This window comes from Rhinolophus ferrumequinum, chromosome 18 (genome assembly GCF_004115265.2).
Source record: "Rhinolophus ferrumequinum isolate MPI-CBG mRhiFer1 chromosome 18, mRhiFer1_v1.p, whole genome shotgun sequence".
Classification (NCBI taxonomy): Eukaryota; Metazoa; Chordata; class Mammalia; order Chiroptera; family Rhinolophidae; genus Rhinolophus; species Rhinolophus ferrumequinum.
The window spans coordinates 48,564,849-48,585,169 of record NC_046301.1 but is presented as its reverse complement, the minus strand read 5'-3'; the positions used below and the strand labels follow the sequence as shown (position 1 = coordinate 48,585,169).

Below are 20,321 nucleotides of genomic sequence, written 5' to 3'. Positions count from 1 at the left end.
CTAGTGGGTGAGGTGAGGGTGCAGTGGAGGGCACACTGGATTTGGGGGACTGCCATCTCTAGGGTCCCCTGAGCCAGTGGGTGTGATGGGGGTGGGGTGTGCTGCAGCGCAAAGGGATGCTTGTCAGTATCTCTCCCCTTCCACCCCTGCCTAGCCCCTCTTCAGCCTCTGCTTTGGTAGATTCTGGGGGTGAAATTGTTCTCAGCCCCCCTTTATGACCCCATTCTGGCCCCTCCTCAGGAAGCCAAGGAATGAGCTCAGGCTCTGCCTCTTATCTGAAGGTAACCCCAGCACCGGAGCCCAGCCCTCACTTTCAGGAAGCCCAGAAGAGCCACTTTTAGCCCAGGGCATTGGAAAGGGCCTTTTCTGGAAAGGGTATAGGAGAAGCCCCTTGCGGCCTCACTGTAGGTGACAGGGGCGTGATTAGCCGGCCTGTGCCTCTTGGGGCGCAACCTCCTAGCACTCACTAGCCTCTCAGGCCACGCGTTTGTGGGGGACCTGCTGAGTGCAGAATCTAACCCCCAAACCGCGCAGCTTAAGAGCAGCCTGGTTAAACTACTAATGGCCCACAGTGCGGGCATTCAGGGGGCCCATTGGAGAAGCCCAGCCCAGCCCCGCATGTGTGACCCTTGGTGTTTGGGCAAGGCAGTGGGTAGGGAGCAGTCCTCCCCAGGCTGCTCCACCAGCTGGCAGGAGGACTGGGAGAAGGATTGGGGGGCCGGGGAAGCAGTCAGGCCAGTCGGGAGCCCTGAGAAGCAATCTGCACTGGCCAGGGTCAGGGGGGGTTTGGGGGGGCGGCCTCACCTCAGCTAACCTCCCTGCTGAACAAAGGGGCCTTTCTCCACGCCTGCCCGGGAGGGTGTGCCTGCCCAACTGCTGCCGCCACTGCAGAAAGCGCTGGTGTTTTTTTTTTTTTTCCTTCCTGACTTTTCTCCATTTCTCTCCCTCTTTGGTTCCTGATCTCTGACTTTTAGCCTCCATTTTTCACTTTTTGATGGGGGGGTGGGTAGAAAATCTTCCCTCTTAGAGCATTTATCAATCGAAGAGGCAGGTCTGTGCAGCCAAAAGGTGGGGACGTCGTGGACGTGTTGGGAACACACCTAGAGTCATGCGGCCGCAGACTCTCCCAGGGCAGCCCCGCTCTGGGGGAGGCAAACCGGGACTCAGAGCCGCAGTGGCGGCTGCGCAGGGCGGGCCCCGGCTCACTGGATTATCCCCCCAGCCATGCACCTGGCAGCCCCCCACCTCCCGCTTCTCCTAGCTCGCCATTCCCCGGCCTCCTTCCATCCGGCCCCCGCACCGCAAGCTGTTCCTAATCAATGAGAACGGGAAGCTCGGCCCTCACATCACATCACGGGATGTGCTTGGCAGCAGCAGCGAGAGCCGCTGCCTTGGGCGGCACAACCCGGGGTCCCAGTGGTCTAGGCCTGGGCATGTCCTCCTCCTTCCTGCTCCGGTCTCGTGTGTGTACAGAAGGAACCCGGGCCGCTAGAGACCCTCTCGGGCGGCGCGCAGGTTCGCCGCCCCCACCCTGCACCCCGCCGCAGCCGGCCAAGGGCAGTTAGTGTTAACTCGCTGCGCCACCTAGCTACGGCGTCGGGGAGTGCGTCGCGCGGCTCCCGAGGGGTGCGGTCCCTGAGCCTGCTGCCCCGTTGCTCCTTTTGGTCCTTCGGGGCGTTGTGAATGGGGAATTTGGCACCTGCCAGCCTGGGGAATGTCGCTTTGTCCTTTCAGCAGCCTGGGCTGTCCCAGGCCTTAGTCTGGGTAGCTGCTCTCTACCAGATGCCAGGCTCTGTACTCTGTGGGTCCAGGCTTCTGGAAGCCGCCCCTTGGCTGCTCCTCCGGATAGTAGCAACGCTGAAATATAGGGTCCCGCAAGCTTCCCCTTGTCCCATCATGCTTTCCTTATGTGTGCTTGGTGCTTTACAGTGTATAAAACCGTCACTTTTCATTTTCGGTAAAAAATTCTTGATCACATCTCACCATCTCATCCTGCTGTCTGAGGTAAGCCTGGCTTGTGTTGTTGCACAAGGAGGGGGAGAAGGCCCAGGAGATGCGCTGGGTACCCAATAGCAGCAGGTCTAGCATTCAGGCTCCTGATTCCAGGTTCAGGGCTCCTTCCAGCACCCAGCGCTGTTCAGCTCTTTGGGAGGCCACCTGCCCACCCGCCCATTTGGCCCAGCTTGGGCTCTCAGGGCTGAGTTGAAGATTTGGAGTCAAAGGCCCAAATTCCTCATGTCTCATCTGGACAGCTCTGGACAGCAGCTGCCTTAAGGCCTGCAGGGTGGGGAAAGGAGCAGGCCTGCTAGAGTGCTGCCCTGCCCTGCCCTTCACAGGGAGCCTTCTGTTCCCTCCTCTGGTCAGTCCAACCCTCAGGCGTGAGGGCAGTGTGTCCAATCCTGCACCCGGGGCCCAGTTGGGCTTTGCAGGAGGATTAGCAGTACCGGGACTTCTACATCCCTTCCTCGGGAGTGAGTGTCAAGGTTTGGGTCTGCAGGAAAGATGTTCTCTTCTCGGGAGGGGGGAAGGTGCCAACTAATTGGCTCTTCTGTCTCCTGGGTGGTCAGTGTAGCCACGGTTGGAAGAAGGATCTAGAAGTGTCTCTTCAGAGTCTTGCTACGTATCTACTTCAACTGTGCTCTGTGTGGGAGATACAGTAGTGAACAACACGGACAGGACTTACCCCCAAAGGGCTGATGGCCTGGTGGCATGCTTCTGGCCAGGAACCACCAGCCTGGGAGTCCTGGTGACCAGGTCCTTAGGGCTCCTGTGCTGTCCAGAGGCTGTCAGTGTGTGTGTGGGGGGATTTGAAGGAAGGGTTGCAGGGCTTCCAGCGTCCAGGCAGAAGGGCTCCACTTAGACATTTGATTATGGCATTCTTTTGTGTTTGTTGCTTTTCTGGGAGCCAGAGTCCATCTCCCCTAACAAGGCAAGTCCCCAGTAGAGGAGATTCCTTTGGGGGTCACTGTCCTGGGTACCAGGTGCTGTCCCTTAGGGGCTGAGGAAGTTAGAGCACCTAAGGATGGGAGGCAGGTGGCTTTGGCCTGTTTCTGCTTCGCCACAGGGTGAATGGAGGTAGGTGGGTTCTCCTTCTTCATCCCTGCCGTCCTCTGGCCCACCTGGCCCCCTTTCCATAGGTAACGACGTGCTGAGTGTGGGGCCCTCCCCTCCACAGGGCTGAGAATTAGTTTTCTCATTGTGGATTTGCTTTTACCACCTTATTTTCCCGGTCAGTTTTTCTGTCTCTGCACCTCCTCCTTGTCCTGCTTCCCCTCTCTTCCCCAGAGCATGGTGAGGGTCTCCCATTGTTGAGCACCCTCCAGACAGATGTTGGCAGCTGCATTCACGAAGCCACTCCTAAGTATTTTTTAGGGAAGTTTCTCCCCCTTCAGTTTTTTTTTTTTTTTTTTTTTTAAGGAGTCATTTCCTCCTTTGCTTTCTCTTTCTCTCTACTTTCTCCCCCTTTCCCTGCCTCTCTTGGAAACTTCTACTTCTCTGATCCTTTCTAATTTAGCCTTCTCTTTTTGAACTACTTTGCTTTGGCCCTGATTTTCTATGTTGTCTCCTCCCTTTCTCATAGTTTTAATTTTGTCTTTTTGTCATTCTCTTGCTCTGGGGTTGAATGCCTCCTTCTCTCCTTTCCCCAAATTACGGCTCGTCCCAGGCCTGTCCCTTAAGTGGCCTCCAGAGCCTCTGCCTCCCCCTTCTCATCCTGGGTTGGCATTAGTGTCCGGAGGACTCTTTCCCTTTACAAATAATTAGACCAAGGGCAAGTATATTTGGGGGGTGGAGGAGGGTGATGCCTGGCCCTGGGAGGTAGGGACACTATTAATAGTCCTAAGAGCAGCTGGGGGTGGGGGCCGTTGTCTGGCCTGGCCTGGCCTGGGCAGCTCAAAGGGCCAGCAAGGGCAGTGCTGGAAATAGAATGGTGGGAGTGGGGGAGCAGGTCGGCAGGCTTCTGGCCTGGATGTGGGCACCTGCTTTATCGGGCCCCCGTGTTTTCTTGACATACAGGGTATGGGGACATTCTCTACTGTCAGTTTCTATCCATCAGGTTGGAGAGGGGACAGAAGTTGCAGGGGCTGGGGGCCACTTTTCTGGACCCCGCTGTCATATGACTCCTGGCCCCAGGCCCTCCCGGATATGCTGGCTCCAGCTGCAGCTGAGTTGTGGCACCAGCAGGTGCTGCCAGGAATGGCACCCAGCAGCCGGTGGGGCAGTGCCTATGCTCATGTGTCCTTAGCTCTCTCTATCCCCAGGGCTGCGCTAAGATGGGCAGGGCCTTGGGCGCAACACCACCAGAATCTAGGGGCACAAGCATTTTTTTCCCCTTCCCAGTTGGCCTTGCTCATCTCCTGGCCCTCCCTTCCCCTGCTCCTCTCTCACCATTTCCAACGTGGTGACCATCCTGAGACCATATACTGCAGCTGCTGACAGTGTGGGGGGATGCACCTGTAGAAAGTGTCTGGCTCTGTCTTTTATTTGCAGGGAAACCTCTCTGCCCCTCTTTGCAGATCGTAATGGGCCAGACCCCAAGGAAGCCCCTCGGCTCACTGGCCATAGTCTCTGGGGCAAGACACTAAAAACTATAATCTAGGGCAAACTTAATGTGTCATAGTGTATGAACTCCTGTGGGAGGGGAGCTGAGGGTTAGCCCCAGTTACCCCACTGAGGAGGCATTTGAGCTGAGCCCGGAATGAGGAGTAGAGTTTCAGCCAATGGAGGTGAAGGGAAATGGTGATCCAGGCGGAAGAACAGCTGGTGTTCATGGAGCCCCTACTATGAGCCAGGCCCGGGCTAAGCACCTTAGACCTGTTTTCTCATTTATTCCTTGCCCAGGAACCCTAGGGAATGGGCGGTATATCTCCACGTCACAGATGAGGAAACAGTTCAGAACTTGGCCAAGGTCACTGGGCCGGTAGGTTCTGGAGCACAATGTGAACAGGGAGCCTTTGCCACTATGGCTGGCTGCCCACCTCCATCTCCCCTCGTCCTGCTATCGGTGTGCCCCCTTTGCCCCCTCTGTGCTGGGGTAAGTCCAGCCCGCCCACCCCAGGGTGGGGTGTCCTTACTGGTAGAGCATCATTGTACCCCCTTAAGCAGGCATGGGAGGAGACCAAGGACACCTCCCTGGGCAGGCCAAAGGCAGCTCAGGCAGAGGTGGAGACAGGTCTGGGGCCAGGACCTCCTGCCTCCCTCCATTTCCTGGCAGGTTCCTCCATTTGCATCCTTCTGTAGTGGCTGCTTCACCTTCAATCCCTCTTTGGTGGGACTTCCTAGCCTTTGGGCACCTCTGGAACATCTGGGATGGTGTTACTGCCAGGTCCTGGGTCTGCTCATTCACTCCACAGATAGCCGTGGAGCCCTGATGTCTGAGGTGCTGGTCAGCACTGGGTCCCCTGCCGGCCCACCCTCATCTCCCAGTGCTGTGATGGGTAGGGGGTCTCATTCGTTAATGCTGGGCTGCGCTTGGATTGGCAGCTGACAGGCTGTATCCACCTGATGGGTGCTCTGCTCTGCACTGGGGTGCGTCCCCCCCTCTCCATTGCTGGCCACTGTCCCGTCCCATGGGGATGAGCAACTGGGTACACAGTGCCCCTAGGCTTCAGTGCTCGGGCCCCATCTGTAGTTCTTGGGGGCAATGCTAAGGAGGTTTCTCCTGGCAGGTGCAGGGTGGGGAACGCTGAGCAGCTCACACCACAGGAGCACCCTGGAGGCCCCAGGGCTTCTTGCCATCAGAGCTCACTCTGCTGGTCTTCTGGGCACCAGATGAGCCCACAGACTTAAACTTCTCCTCCTTTCCCGTAGCTTCATGGCCAGACAGTGAGCTCTGCAGTAGCCAGACCTGGCCCTAATTCCTGGGGGACCCTACACAGCACCCATGGAGGTGGGCTGGGTTGAGGTGGAGAAGGCAGTGCTGTCGGAATGCTCCATCCAGATGCTGGCCCTTGGCCTGCCTGGTCCCTGTGGCTTGATCTGCTTCCTGCTTCCGCCTTGATGGCCTTTCTTGAGCCCAGGACTCGGGGGCAGCCAGAACAGATCTAGACCACTGTGACTGGGCCTCTTCTTCCCTGTCACTCAGCCCCTCCTCCTCTGTTCAGGTGAGTCAGGTCAAAGGCTCAAGCCCCTTTGGATCAATGAGTGGAGGAGGAATGAGAAAAGGAGAGATGAGCGTGATATGGGGGGTTACATGTCTCCCCACACTGCCTACCACCCCACCCACAGCTTCAGTGCTGACCAAGGCTGGGCTTCTAGGTCAGGCTTCTGTCTCCAACCATGTGGGGGTCTAGGGATGACAGGAGGGAGAAACCTCAGGATGGCCCCAGGGCCTGTGCCAATGCAAGCTGGCTTTTGGGGGTGGAGTGAGGAGTGGCAGGAAGGAGGGGAAGATCCTAGAAGCCCCCTGGGCCTGGCCCAGGCTAAGCCCCGCCCCCCTCTGCCCTCTGGCTGCCCTGTGTTCTCAAGGACTTCCTGGTCCCCAGTCTCCTGTTTGTTGAGATGGGGCGAACCCCTCTGTGACCCGTCCTCCTAGCCCCCCATCCGTCCCGCTCCCCTCCTCAGGGTGTCTCAGATTCTCGGACTTAGGTTTCAAGAGGCACAATAGTTACATTCTGCAGCTCTGATTGCTGCAGGCTGGGCCTCTGGTTCCCCTTGAGATTGGGTTTCCCGTGCCCTGGACGCTCCTCGCACAGGAGTGGGGGAGGGGTGTGCCATGCTGGCGAGGGCTAGGATTGGCTCCTGAATTGCATCAGCCCTTCAAAGGATGGCACCCCCAGAACAGAGCACACCCCACCTGCTTCTTGAACCTCAGGCCTGGGGAGAGCCAGGGGAAGGACAGGCACACCCTGAGGGCTGTCCTCTCCAGCCCCGAAAGGCCACTAGAGGTGGTTCCCCTGGCCCATTGCACAGCAGGAAGTGGCCGGTGGCATCTCCAAGTTGTGGTCACATGTGCTCGGGTACGTGTTTGTGTGTGTGTGAGTGTAGTTGAGCCAGGTCTGTGTGCCCCGCTCAGCCCTGAAGAACTTGTTCCATCAGTGAGCGTGGGGTTGGCCGGTCCGCGACTTACATGTGGCCTTCTCTCAGAATTTGTCTTGGGTGGGAGCTGAGGCAGAGTGTTTGCTGCAACGAGCAGGAATTCCTCCTCACCTACCAGGAGCCATAAATATCTCCCTGCCTGTGACTGGAAAAAATATATATAAAAAAACGTGCTGTTAGTCGGGTGCATGTGCGGCGCTAGGCTCCTCGTGGCAGCTGGAGAGCTCCAGAGCTCCGACAAAGAGGCAGAGCCCTTTTGGAAACAAGCACACGTGTGCACATGCACACATGCATGCAAACAGGCAGGATTGGGAGAGGAAAGGAGGCCGGAGAGGGGGAAAGTAAAGGAAAAGAAAGGACAGTGAGAGGGGTGCAGAGTCAAAACAGCAGATTCTGAAGGGAAAGGCTAAGAGCTGAATGAATGAATTAGGGACTTCAAGGACTGAGAAGGTAGAGCTGGTGCGTGGGGGGGTGGGTGATGGTGAGGGTGAGAAAAACAGTACTGGCGGGGCTTTTGGCTGTTCCAGGGCATACAGAGGGGCAGAGGAAGAGAGGGGCCCACACTGCCAACTGCCCGCTGTGCCTCACCCAGGTGCTACATATGTCTGCCAGTCCACAAGCCATTGACGCTGGGGTGACCGATGATGTGTGTGGGTGAATGGGAGCAGCCCCGGACCCAGGAGCCAAATCCAATTTCAGAGCCTTGCTCTACAAAGCCCACTCAAATCCATGCTGAGACAGTCCAGATTTGTCAGCTGCTCCTGCATAGTCCTCCCTTCTGGGAGCCTTCTCAGAGGCCAGAGCCCCCAGGCACCACTGGCAGGTGAGGCCTCTGCCTCCAAAGCGTGGATCTCACGAGTAGCCCAGGTCCTGAGAGGCAGACTTACGGAGGACAGTCAGCAGAGCATGCTCGCGTGTGTGACACGAACGAGCCTGACCCTCTGGCAGCATACAAACGAGCTATGGGCTCCAAAATTCTCTCCATCCCCAACCTGGCAGGGGTCCTGATGTCTGCCGAGGCATCCGTTGTCGTCGTCGGACATAGCAGCTGGACTCGGTTTTGAGGAGGCCTCATAGGATGGGCATTGTGGGAGGAAGCTTAGAACACAGAAGGCGCTCTCCGGTCCTCAACACAGGATGCAGGATGGAGGAAAACGCTGAGTTGTCTCTGGGCTGAGGGGAGGTAGTGGTGTCCCAGCCCCTCTGTCCCATATTTAGTCTCTCTAGGAAATGAAGGCAGCAGTAGCCTCTGAAGAGAGGTGCAGGCAGGGGGGTCTGGGTTTCTGTGCTGGCCTTAGTCAGGATGGCCCTGACCTGGGGGCGGGGGTGTGCTTAGGGTGACCAGGCCAGAGGGAAGGCTGAGGCTGGAAAGTCTGCCAGAGGATGTGGCCCCGGAAGGCTGGGGAATCAGAGTGACAGCCTCGGGGATGTGGGCTGGGTGGGAGAGGATAAAAGATGGAGCTAGGCACCTGCCTGCCTTGTGCCAGCCAACACCGTCCCTGCCCCTCCACTGGCCCGAAGGCCACCAGCTGGCCCATTGTCCCCGGTGAGAAAGCAGACACTGGAGGGGGGCTCCTATGTGGCAGAAGCTCACTCATGCACGCCTGCCTGGCAGGGACTGCCAGGGGAGAGCCACCCCGTGCTGGGTCAGGGGCGAGAGGAGAAGGGGGGCGGGGGAGAGAAGAGCCCCCGCTTGTGTAGCAGTCAGGTCTCCTCCTGTGCTGTTGGCAGGGGGCAGTGCGTGGGGCCTGCGAACAGGAGATAAAGAGTTCAGGCAGAGGGTTTTCTCTCACTAACCGTGGATTTGTGTGTTTGTTCAGCTGGTGGTTCTGATAAGCCCCATTCTGCCAGATAAAAGCTGAGCAGCCATGAGGCGGGGCCTGGAGCCTTCCTCCTGTCTGTCCCGAGGCCTGGGGTTATCCCCTCCCCTGGGGATCCCAGACAGGGAAGGGAGTCAAGGTGCTCAGGCGTTGTGTGCTCCCCAGTGGCTGTCCAGAGCAGGCCCTGACCTCAGGGCATGGCTCCCCAAAGAGCCCCTCATTTAAGAAAGCTGGCCCGGCTATCCCCCACCTCTGCGTGGGGAGGGCTTCTCCATGTCCTTCCCGGGAGCCTATGCACCATGGGCCCAGCAGCCTGTCTGGGCCCTGCAGCCGCTGGTTGGGTTCCTGCCAGCTCCCTTCCCCTGTCTGTCCAAACTGACTAGGTGGACACAGGCCTGCCCCCATCACGTCCCTTACTGTCCTGGGGGGACAGGGGTCCACTCTTGCCGAACTAGTGGAGCCCTTGGGCCTGAGGATGGCCCGTGGGGGCTTCAGCCGCTTTTGAGCGAGGCATGGTGTTCCCAGACGCCTGGGCAAAACCTTCCCTGTCCCTTCTGCTCTGCGCGGGTGCAGCTTGAACAGGATGGCGGGGCCCTGGCCACAGCTGCCCAGGCCGCAGGGCTGGCTCCTGTGCCTCTGAGCCTGGGTCCAGATTTCCAGTGTCTCTGCCTTTTGTCCTGGAGCTAAGCTGAGCATGCCCGGCCGGCGGTGGCGGCATTGTGGGGCCGCCGGCGGGGGCCGCCAGCCGTAAGATGGCTGCCAAGGGCTAAAATGGCTGCCAGCAGTGCCCGGAGCAGCGCCCGGAGGCGCGTGGCAGCCGCCTCGCCCGCGCCGATCTTCGCTCCTGCTTGCTTCTCTACATGGAACTAATAGTAATAACAGCAATAACGTTCGGGGCAGTGTCCTGGTTTAGGAGGATTTCCTGTCTGTCGCGCTCTCCTGGAGCCCCATTTGTCTCTGCCTCAGTCGCTGGCCCACCTCCATCTCTTTGTCGGGTTCTCTCTCGTCTTCCTGTCCCTGTGCTGGGTGTGCGCGTGCGCAAGGCTTTCTGTCTCCACCTGTCCATTTTCAGAGGGCGAGAACCACTCCTGTGGGGTGGACTCCAGAGCCTCCTCCATCTCCCCCACTTCACTGACTCAGGCCTGGAGGGCTTGGTGGGGACCGAGTCGGTCCTAGGACAGGTGGTTTGGTAGCAGGGATTTCTGGGCAGCAGAGGCTAGAGCATGTGCCCCTTGCTAGGCTCCACAAGCCGGTCCTGGGCCTCTGCCCTTCCTGACTTAGGAATTGCGGAAAAGGCAGTCCCGAGAGGCGGCAGGCTCAGGGCCTGGGTCCAGCGAGGCCCTCGGGTGAGCTGCCTGCTGCCTTGGTCCCTCACCTGCTCCCTCCTGGCCCAGCTAGAGCTTCAATCAGACCTAGAAAGCCAGGAATGGGCCAAGGTGAGAGAGCGACAGAAAATTCACACCCACGAGATGCCACGGCAGAGAGGTTGCCCTCCCCAGCACTTAGGAGGAGGTCCGGTAGCTTCTCTCCACAGCACAGAGTAGAGTGCCACTAGCCTCCGGTGGGATCAGCCATCTCCAAACACACCACTCCAAAGGGGTAGTGCAGAAGGATGCACCCCACACCAGAGGGGGTGAGCACTTTCCTTTTAAACCTCTATTTTCTTGATTTGTGACAAAACTTATTACTAATCTTTGACATAAAAGAAATTAAACAAGGTAAAGAATGGGGGAAATGGAGCCTGAAACCGACCTCGGGGCAGCCGGTCCTTTCCCACTGGCCACACTGAGGCAGGCGGCCAGGAACTGGTTGGAGCCGTGGTGAGGTCTGTGCTCTGACAAGGCTGCTCGGCACGCCAGCCCCAGTGGGGTCCCACGGTCCCATTTAGGAATCTCCTTGCTGGTCACTCCCCAACGTGAGCTCCGCTGTGAGGCTGGCGGGAGCGGGGGGCGGACTCCTGGCCAGCGGACTGACCGCAAGGTGGTGGGTGAGACCCAGGAGGCAGGATTGCTCCAAAGCCTCAGGCAAAGCCCTGACCAACACCAGTGCCCAGTTTTCCCAATGCCACCCTGTGTTGTCCCCCTGCGAGCAGCTGATTCTCTACCCAATGCCTGCCTTCCTCCTGCCCCACAACCTGCCCTGGCCCCCCTCCGCCACCCTCTCTCCAGCTGTCATGCCCAGGCAGGCATTCTGGAGGTCCCCGTTGTGCCCCTGGCATACAAAGCTTTGAGGACCTGGGGGGCGGGGGCAGGGGGCTTTCCCAAGCTCAGCAAAATATTCACACACACACTCCACCCTGCCCCCAGTCCTCTGTGAGCTCCCACCGCACAATGGGCCCTTGTCTCGGGGCTCCCTCTGAGCAGCTGTGGCACTGGGGCATGAGACAGCCCAGACAGGCTGGCACAGAGCGGGCGACGGCGTCAGGGCAGATCTCCCCCCTCCGTGTTGCCAGGCACTGCCTATAAGCATAAAGGTGAGGTGGGGGTGGCGCAGGCAGGCAGGAATGGCTCTAATTAATGAAGTGAGGGAAGGAAAGGGTTGCTTCTCTGGGCGCTTGACCCGGGTGGAGGATGGGGGACCCTTGGGTCCATCCCAGCTGTGCAGAGATGGTCGTTGGCTTCTCTCCTGGGCGCCCTTCTTGCCCTGACTCTGACAATGCTGCTCACCCACAGACGACTTTGCCCCCAGGGCACATCAGTCAGTTTCTGGAGACAGTTTTGGTTATCACAACTGGGGTGCTACTGGCATCTAGTGGGTGGAGGCCGGGGATGCTACCAAACACCCTGCACTGCCCAGGACTGCCCACCACAGTAGAGCAGTTTCTTCTCCCTCTTCTGGTCTTATGGGTCTTCCTGGGCTGCTGGGAGAGGGAGGATGAAGGCGTTTACAGGGCTGGAGGAGTAGCTGTTCGCAAGGCACTTTGGTCTTAACCCAAACCCCCTTTGTGTTTCCTGCAGAATCCGGACAATCAGATAGTTCAAACCAGCAAGGAGATGCGGACATCAAACCACTGCCCAACGGTCAGTGTCCCTGGCCCACCTGTCCTCCCGCCTACCCTACCCCCCACGCAGTCCTCTGCCCTCCCGTACCTTGGCTGATCTATCCTTCCCTGGTTCTTCCCCTTTACTCAGCTGTCCCTCAGGTGAACTGCCAGCTGGAAGGGAGGGCTCACCTGGAGCTACCCCCTCTTCCCTGTAGACCTGAGGACCCCTGAGGGCCAGCCTGGGCCTGGGACTTGGGGCTTGGGAGGGAGCAAGTGGGGAGGGGGAGGTGAGTGGAAAAGCCTCCACTCACTCCCTCTTTTCCTTCTCAGGGCACTTAAGTTTCCAGGACTGTTTTGTGACTTCTGGGGTCTGGAATGTGACGGAGCTGGTCAGAGTATCACAGAGTAAGTGAGTCCTTCCTTCGGGGTCACGACTTAAGTCAGCAGGGACGGGTGAGGAGGTGGCCTCCCACTGATGGGGTCTTGCTGGGGGAGGGGGCAGATAGGGTTTCCTGGGACATTGTCTGCATCGTTGGCACCAGGCTGGGTGCAGCGGAGGCGTCCAGAGAGCCCCATCTCTAATTTCTGCTTTAGAGGGAAAAAAATCACAACTAAGGACTCTTCTCCAATGACCCTCGGCCGGAGGAGGTTTCCTCAGCAGGCTTCCCAGTGAACTTGCCCTGGGGTTTCTGGGGAGCTGCTCGTGGCAACAAAACAGGCCCCATAGGGCCTCCCACACCTTCCAAACTAATCATCCTCTCTTCTTCCCAGCTCCTGTTGCAACAGCATCAGGGCCCAACTTCTCGCTGGCGGACCTGGAAAGTCCCAGCTACTACAACATAAACCAGGTGACCCTGGGGCGGCGGTCCATCACCTCCCCTCCTTCCACCAGGTGAGCCGAGTCCTCCAGCCTCCCTTCCCCCGCCCCTCAGGCCATCTCGGGTATTGTGGACAGCTGTACCACAGTTCCTTGGGTGCTTCAAAATGTCACCCCTTGTTGAGGGCACTGGCTCCAGAGCAGCCAGGGCCCACTGTGCTCCCCACCGCCTGAAGCTCCTACTTTGTGCTGTCCTATTTTGTGCTGTCCTACTTTGTGTTGTCCTGGGCACTCAGCCCCGGGAACACAAACCTAAACAAGGCAGGGCTCTGCCTGGGAGGCGGTCCCAGTGGGGATCTCTCTTTTGGGGATGTGACATTTGAGCCCAGATATACAGGGGGGTAGTAAGGACATGGGTAGACACTCCAGCTACAGACAGTGCCCTCTGTCCCAGCTGAGGGCACCCCAGGCTGGCAGGACCACCCCACAGAGGGCTTCGGGGGCCAGAGGAAGGCCTTTAGACTTAAAACCCACTGAAGGGTTTTAAGATCTGGGGATGTGTGTTCCAGAAAGCACCTCCAGCAGCCTTGGCCAGGCTGGAGTGGAAGAGAGCTGAGTCCTGGAGGTGGGGGAGTGGCATGAGAGGGAGGGGTGTAGTTGAGAGATATTTGGGGGTGGACACAGTAGCCCCTGGTCATGGCCAGTCGTGAAGGACAGGGTGAGATCCAGTCTCTTTATTAAAAAAACTTGAACATTTTGGTTCATTCATTGTGTGGTTTTTGGTATTCATTTTGATTTGCCTAAATATTGCATTAAAATGTTACAATATTTTCATATTTAATATTTAATATAAAATAATAGCTTGATGACAGAGTTTTGTGGCATCCACTGGCATTTTTATTACTGGTGAGTGCCTCAGTCGCCTCGCCTGGTCCTGGAGGCTGATTGGAAGTGGAAGGTGGGGCCAAAGAAGCATTTGATGGTTTTGCCCGCTTCTCTGACTTGGGCAGCTTGGTGGCTAATGGCATCACAGACCAAGAAGGGGCTTGAGGAGGAGTAGTGGGCAGGCTGGGCCTAAGGGGCTCTGGGGCTGGTCTGGGGGTGGGCACACAGTGAGTGCCCTGAAGCGCTGCTGTCAGTAGGTGCCTGCTCCTAACACAGAGGACCAGCCTGAGTACTGGTACCTTGGCCCTCCTGATCCCTCTTCTCCTTTCCCAGCACCACCAAGCGCCCCAAGTCCATCGATGACAGCGAGATGGAGAGCCCTGTCGACGATGTCTTCTATCCTGGGACAGGCCGCTCCCCAGCAGCTGGCAGCAGCCAGTCCAGCGGGTGGCCCAACGATGTGGATGCAGGTATGGGCGCCTGACCCAGAGCAAGGGCAGCCCAGAGCCTCTTCTTCCCCATCAGGTTACCTGGCGATTCTCCTGCTGTCGGTGGCACTACCCAGCTTCTCATCTCCTGCTCTTCCAGAGGAAGATCTAGGCCAAAGGAGGGAGCAGAGATGAGGCTCTGGGCTGTCCCTGAGTGGGCAGCAGAACCCACTCTGCTCTGGCGGGAAGAAGTGGGGGCTATGGCCTCTTCAGAGCCTTCTCAGCTTGGTTCTCTTGGTACTTTTCTAGAGAGTTTGCCCCAGCCCTATGGTCTTTGTGGTTTAAAGCAGTTTCTCTGCCTGAGCACTGCTGACATTTGGGGCCAGAGCATTCTCGGGGGGGGGGGTCGTCCTGTGCACTCTGGGGTGTTGGACAGCCTCCCTGGCCTCCACCCACTAGATGCCAGTAGCACCCACCCCACAAACACCAGGTGTGACTGCCAAAAATGTCTCCAGACATTGCTGAATGTTCCACGGGTAGCAGGGAACAGAATCTCCCTGAGCTGACCAAGCTCAGAGCTACTGGTCTAAGGAGCCCGGCTTCACAGAGTAAAGAGTGAGGGGAATTGTCTTCAGTCCTCCAAACCCCCACAGACCACTTACTCTCTTCCTGGTGAACCCACCCACTGTCACTTCCAGTCTTGATAGGAGGCGTGGGCTGACCGGGAGAGCCCAAGTAGAATAGAAGGAGTGGTGTGTGTGTGTGTGTGTGTGTGTGCGCGCGCGCGCCCGTGCATCTGTGTGTGTGCAGGTGTGTATGAGGAGGCTGGCTGCAGGATACTTCTGCCTTACACACGGGTGGTGCAGCCTGTGTGTGTCCTTGAGATGTGGGGCCGAGGAGTTCAGCCCTGAGTGTGTGGAATGTACACAGGTCACTTCTGCTCTGCTCAGGCCTGGGGACAGGGGCTTCGATCTCCAACGCAGGAAGATGAGGGTCTGACCCGATGGCGCTTTGCCTGGTGTTTTCCATATGTGCCCCTGTTGGGAAGGGCCAAGTGGATGGGCAGGACCGGGCTGGGGGAGAAGCAAGGCGGAAGGGTGGGGAAGCACTCCTGCATTTTTGCTGCCCCAGACACAGAATCAGCTTCTGCTCTCGGCCCCTAGGAGGAGGGGAGGAGGGCTCGCCTCCAGGCCTTGGGCTGAGGGCACAGGCTCTGGACCACCACTGAGGCTCGCCTTTGTGGGACATTGCTCCACATGGCTTTGGGTGCCCCTCCCAGGATCTCGTGGTGGCAGGAGGGGACCTGGGCCAGCATAGCCCAGATGCTTCCCTGAGGAACCTCGGGAGGTGCAGAGAGAAGGGGGTGAGAAAGCCCTAAAGACTCCCCAGCCAGGGTCTCGGTTAAGTGACCGCTTCCACAAGGCCCCACGTGCCCCCACTAAGGCTGGTGGCCCTTAGATCCTTCTGCCCAGACCTGGTTCCCAAGGAGCCCTCCCCTCCAGGCTCCTGCTCTTTCCTTTCTTGGCTGTCTGCTGTAGAGCCCATCATTTCTGCTCCTTCCATCAGTCCTGCCATGCATGGCCCCCAGCATTCTTTTGCAGCACCCCAGCTTCCTTGCTTTTCCCTCTTTTCCTCCTTACCCCCTTCCCATGTTGTTTCCCTGTGCTGAGACAAATCGCCAATTAAGCAGCCCAGCTGCAGGACTGGGAACAGCTGGGGAGGCACTGTGCAGCAGCAGGAACAGCTGTGCACAGCTGGTGGGGGCGCTCCACCCCCCACCGTGCCAGCTATCAGGTGGCACACAGCTGCCGCCAGATAACACCTCTTCTGGCTGGGAGTTCGCTCCCCACCCTCTTCCCTCTGTGGTTAAGATGGCTCTTATTTCTCTGTTCTGCAGCCCCCCACCCCCACCCAAACTGCCTTGATTTGTGTCTCCAAGATGGCAGCTCTGGAGATCTGCCCGGAGTCCACCTTACGCCTCCCAGGCTGGGCACAGCCTTGAGGCTCAGCCCAGGCAAGAGACAAGCTCTCCTAGAGGACCTGGCCCTGCGGCACTGCTTTGTCATAGCATCATTCGGACATGGTGCCCACTGGGCACAGAGATGATCTTGGTTGGCATCATCAGGCTCCTAGAGGAGAGTTCTCTGTGGCCCTGTCTCCTGCTGAATGCCACCCTATCTCTGGCTCTGAGAGCAAAATAAAGCCTTGAAATGACCCAGCATCTGGGTCCTCTGGTGGAGGGAGTCCTTTCCTGTCTGCCTCTGCCCCCAGTGCCCTTCCTGGAGCCCTTTCATCTGTGTCCCCTCAGCTTGTTATCCACTTATCAGGGGGCAAGATGGGCCCCCCCACTTACTCCCTGCCCAGCGCTCCCGAGAGCCTCATTTTCCTTTCCTATCAGAGAAGCACCCACGGCCAGCCCGATGGGGCAGAGGAGGCAGGAAGGAGCACGGTGGGGGAAGGGGCAGCCGGGAGGGGGCGGAGGAGAGAAAGAGTGAGCTGCTGGCTTCCCGCCTTCCCCTGCTCCCGCCCTGGCCCAGTTAAACCTGCCCTGTGTTGCTGATTCCTCCCCCCAGGCCCGGCTTCTCTAAAGAAGTCAGGAAAGCTGGACTTCTGCAGTGCCCTCTCCTCTCAGGGCAGCTCCCCGCGCATGGCTTTCACCCACCACCCGCTGCCTGTGCTTGCTGGAGTCAGACCAGGTGAGAAATGGGGGCCCCCGGAAGGGGACCATGGGGGAGGTGGCCGAGCACTGAGGGGCAGCTGGCCAGGTGAAGGGGCCAGAGTCCACCCAAATGACAGCCCCAAGCTCTCTGAGAGGGCTGTGGTATGGCAGCGGGTGGGCAAGGGAATGGGCCCTCCTTCCACTGCAGCACCAGCTGGAGAACCAGCCACCAGCCGGCCCCTGGGCCTCCTCATTTTGTTCCCAAGCACCTTCCCACTTGCTTCTCACTCCCCATGTGCACATGTGCATGTATGCTTGTGCGTGTACTGTGTGTGTGCATGCATTGGGTGTATGTGTCACATGGGTGCGTACATGTGTGCCAGGATAAGTGTGTACTTGTGTGTGTGCATGGATGTGTGTACACATGTGCTGTGTGAGGCACAGGCCTGTCTTCTGAGGACTGCAGAGTCCTCAGGCCTGCCCCATTCTCCTCTCCTCCGCCAGCTGTGAGTGGGAAAGTTCAGGCTTCTTCCTCTGTCCTCCTTTCAGCTCTTCTCTCCCAGCTCCTGGCCAAGCCCAGGGTCTGGTTTCCCAGAACCAACCCAGATTGGTGTGGGGCGCAGATTGACAAGTTCACTCAGAGGAGCCCAGGTTTCCTTCTTGGGGCCTCCCTGCCCATTTCCAGAAGTGAAGGGCTAGGCCAAGAGGACCAAAGGTGGCACCTGAGCTGCTCTCCTGGGAACGGAGCCTGCCCACTGACTTGGGGGATCTCTTGCTTCAGTGTCCGGAGAAGGCGCTTGGTGGGGAGAACACCTCGGTGTCCTGAGGGGAAGGAATCAGGCAGGAAGTTGTGGGAGCTGAGTCCCCAGCCTTGCCACTCCCTCACTTGCTCCTTTCTGCCCTCGGCACCCATCTGGCAGAAAGAGGCCTGGACTTTCTCTGGATGCTGCCCTGTGTCGGCCCGCCGTCTCCTGGGCCCTTCAATAGGACACAGAGAATAGCAAGGTTTACCCTCCCAGTTTCCTCCTCGGGGCCTCCTGGCTGGGAGCCCAGAGGCAGCCTGCGCTGGGGCAGGGCGTGGTGGCCTCAAGGTGGGGGCAGGGAGCCCAGGCCCTGGGCTGCGGGAGGCAGCAGGCCCAGCTCCACTCAGCTTTTATGAACTCCAGAGAGAAGCCAAGTTTCCTCAGCCCCCTAATGAAACCGAGAGCAAGAGCAAGCTGATTGAAAACAGACGGGAGGGGGAGGATGGCTGGGGAGGAGCTGGGGCCACTGCCGGGGTGGGATCGTGTGTGCGAGGTCTGGTGTGTAAGGATGCATGTGCGAGTGTGATAGGGCTGAACACACAGGAATGTGGCCTGGGCAGCAGTGGCCAGGTGCACACGTGCTCACATGCAGGAGCCATGTGTGTGCATTGCGGGGGCCTGTCCTGCACAGGTGTGGGGTCATGTCTGCCTCCTCTCCTCCCTTATCCAGGCTCCCACCCAAGCCCTGGACCAGGGTGAGGGGAATAAGTTACTTACCTACGGCACAAAATGTCAGGGGCCCTCAGAAATCTCAGTTGTCATGATAAAAAATGTTGTAATGCAGTATTTTTAAAAATTACAGCTATTGCAAAAACAGACAATGAGCAAACAGTCAACATTTTAAACAAAAGAAGGGACTGACCCTGCACTTGCATGATCCTGCCCTTAACCCCTGTCCTGGTTCCAATCAAACTTTATTTATGAAGACAAGCAGCTGGCGTGCAGGCCCTCGTTTGCCAATTTGATTTTCTTTAAATATTGCATTAAAATGTTATTTACCTTGATTACTGGGTTTTTTGGCGCCATTTCAACTTTCGCACCAGAGCCTGGCTCTCCTGACCCTGGTCCCAGCCCTGCTCCTGCCCATTTTCCCTTTTTCTCTGGATCCTCAGTGCCCTGACCAGCAGTTCCCCTCATCTTCTATCCCCTGATGCCCTTTTCTTCCTGCCCACGTGCATGCAGGGAGCCCTCGGGCCACAGCGTCAGCGCTGCACTTCCCCTCCACATCCATCATCCAGCAGTCGAGTCCGTACTTCACGCACCCGACCATCCGCTACCACCACCACCACGGGCAGGACTCGCTGAAGGAGTTTGTGCAGTTCGTGTGCTCAGATGGCTCGGGCCAGGCCACTGGACAGGTGAGTCCAGAGGCCCAGGAGCCCCGCCACAGCTCATCTCTGCGTCTGTCCGTCTGTCAGGGTCACAGGGAGAGGGCCCCAGAGCCAGGAGCCCACCTGGGGCTGGAGCAGCAGAGAGCCAGAAGTGCGAACACCTCAGTCTTCTGGTCTGGGGTAGGGGTCTGTGTATCTTGCCGGGGGCCTTTCCATTACCGTCCAGAGAAGTGGGGGCAGCGGCTGGGCCCACCTTGCTCAGACTCCTTGCCCTCCTTACGGTCTCTGTTCCCCCAGCAGGAGTGCACCCGGGAGCTGTCCAACCCAGGCCAGGCCCCTTATCTCCTAATACCCCTCTTAAACCTCAGGGCTGCCAAGAACATGGTAGGTTCTAGACCAAGGTTTCCCAACCTCAGGACTTGACATTTGGGGCTGTTCACTCTCTGTGGTGTGGGGCCATCCTGGGCACTGGGGTGCTGGCCCCCACCCACTGGAAGCCAGCAGCACTGCCCTCTCCCCAGTTATGATGATCAAGAATGTCTGCAGACCTCAGGGTGCCCTGGGGGCATCATCACCCCTGGGTGAGAGGGCCCAGTCCACAGGAGCTGTCATGGAGACTCCTGTTGGCAGGACTCTCAACAAGGGGTTCCCAGGTCGCTTATGGTTCTGGAGCGAAGCCCTGCTCCTCAGCCTGGGAAAGTCTGGCTTCCTGTGGTGCTCTGCGGGGGTTGGGAGGCACTGCCCTTCTATGTCAACGAGCCCTAGGGTCCAGTCACTGATGAGCAGAAATGCAGAGATTGCTCAGCAAAGGAATTATCCCAGACAGTGGTAGGCCAGAGGCAACGCTGTAGGTGGGATAGTGGTCCTAGGGAGACCACTCCTAGTCCCAGGGAGACCACTCTGGTTTGGGACACGGTGGTCTCGTGCTCTCTGGGAAGGTTCTGGAGCCCCAGCAGTATGCTGCGTGCGTTCTGAGAGGCCCAGTTCCTCTCCCGCAGCCGGTCCAGCCTGGAAGCCTGCTGGCTGTGAGGTTGGGTGGGGAGGTGGCTCAAAGGACCTCAGTGGAGGAAGCCAGTCAGAAACCCATGCTAGAGGACGCCCAGGGAGAACAGTGCCAGCTCCGGGTGCCCTGTGCAGGGTGGGAGTTTGCTAAGTGCTGGTGGATTATGGGGAGGGGTCTCCTCATTCCCTCTTCCCTCCCTCCTGCTCTCCCTCCTTCCGCTTTCTAGCTCCTTTAACCCTTTACCCTGTGAGGGTTTCTTTTGCTAGCTCTTCAGCTCCTTAGCACACTCAGAGCCTTGCCTGCCTCTCTGGACAAGCTTGTTCACTTTTAAGGGCATTCAGGGAAAAGCGAATGTGACCCCTGACAACTATTGCACTTCCTCCATAGATGCCGGCAGTGTCTACGGGAACTGCCAGCCCTAGTCCCAGCCCCCAAGGAGCCTGGGGTCTGGAGTATGGAGCAGAGGCCAGGAACCCCGCCTTCTCACCTCCAGAGGCAGTTGGGGTTTTTGAACGGATGAGACCAACCTGGGGGACCAGTTTAGCCCAGAGAGCCAG

General features: G+C 58.3%; 1 protein-coding gene across 9 annotated transcripts in view; it reads left to right on the top strand.

Moving 5' to 3' along the window:
- NFIX (nuclear factor I X) overlaps positions 1–20,321 on the top strand; it is a 94,451-nt gene that overhangs the window by 60,019 nt on the left and 14,111 nt on the right. For 6 of the 9 annotated variants that reach the window (XM_033133745.1, XM_033133740.1, XM_033133746.1 and 3 more), the window contains exons 3-8: positions 11,813–11,875; positions 12,169–12,243; positions 12,610–12,730; positions 13,874–14,010; positions 16,542–16,664; positions 18,613–18,788. In XM_033133745.1, the coding sequence (XP_032989636.1) occupies positions 11,813–11,875; positions 12,169–12,243; positions 12,610–12,730; positions 13,874–14,010; positions 16,542–16,664; positions 18,613–18,788 (695 nt within the window). The remainder of the gene's footprint in view (positions 1–11,812; positions 11,876–12,168; positions 12,244–12,609; positions 12,731–13,873; positions 14,011–16,541; positions 16,665–18,612; positions 18,789–20,321) is intronic. The other 3 variants (XM_033133748.1, XM_033133742.1, XM_033133747.1) reach the window with 1 other exon arrangement.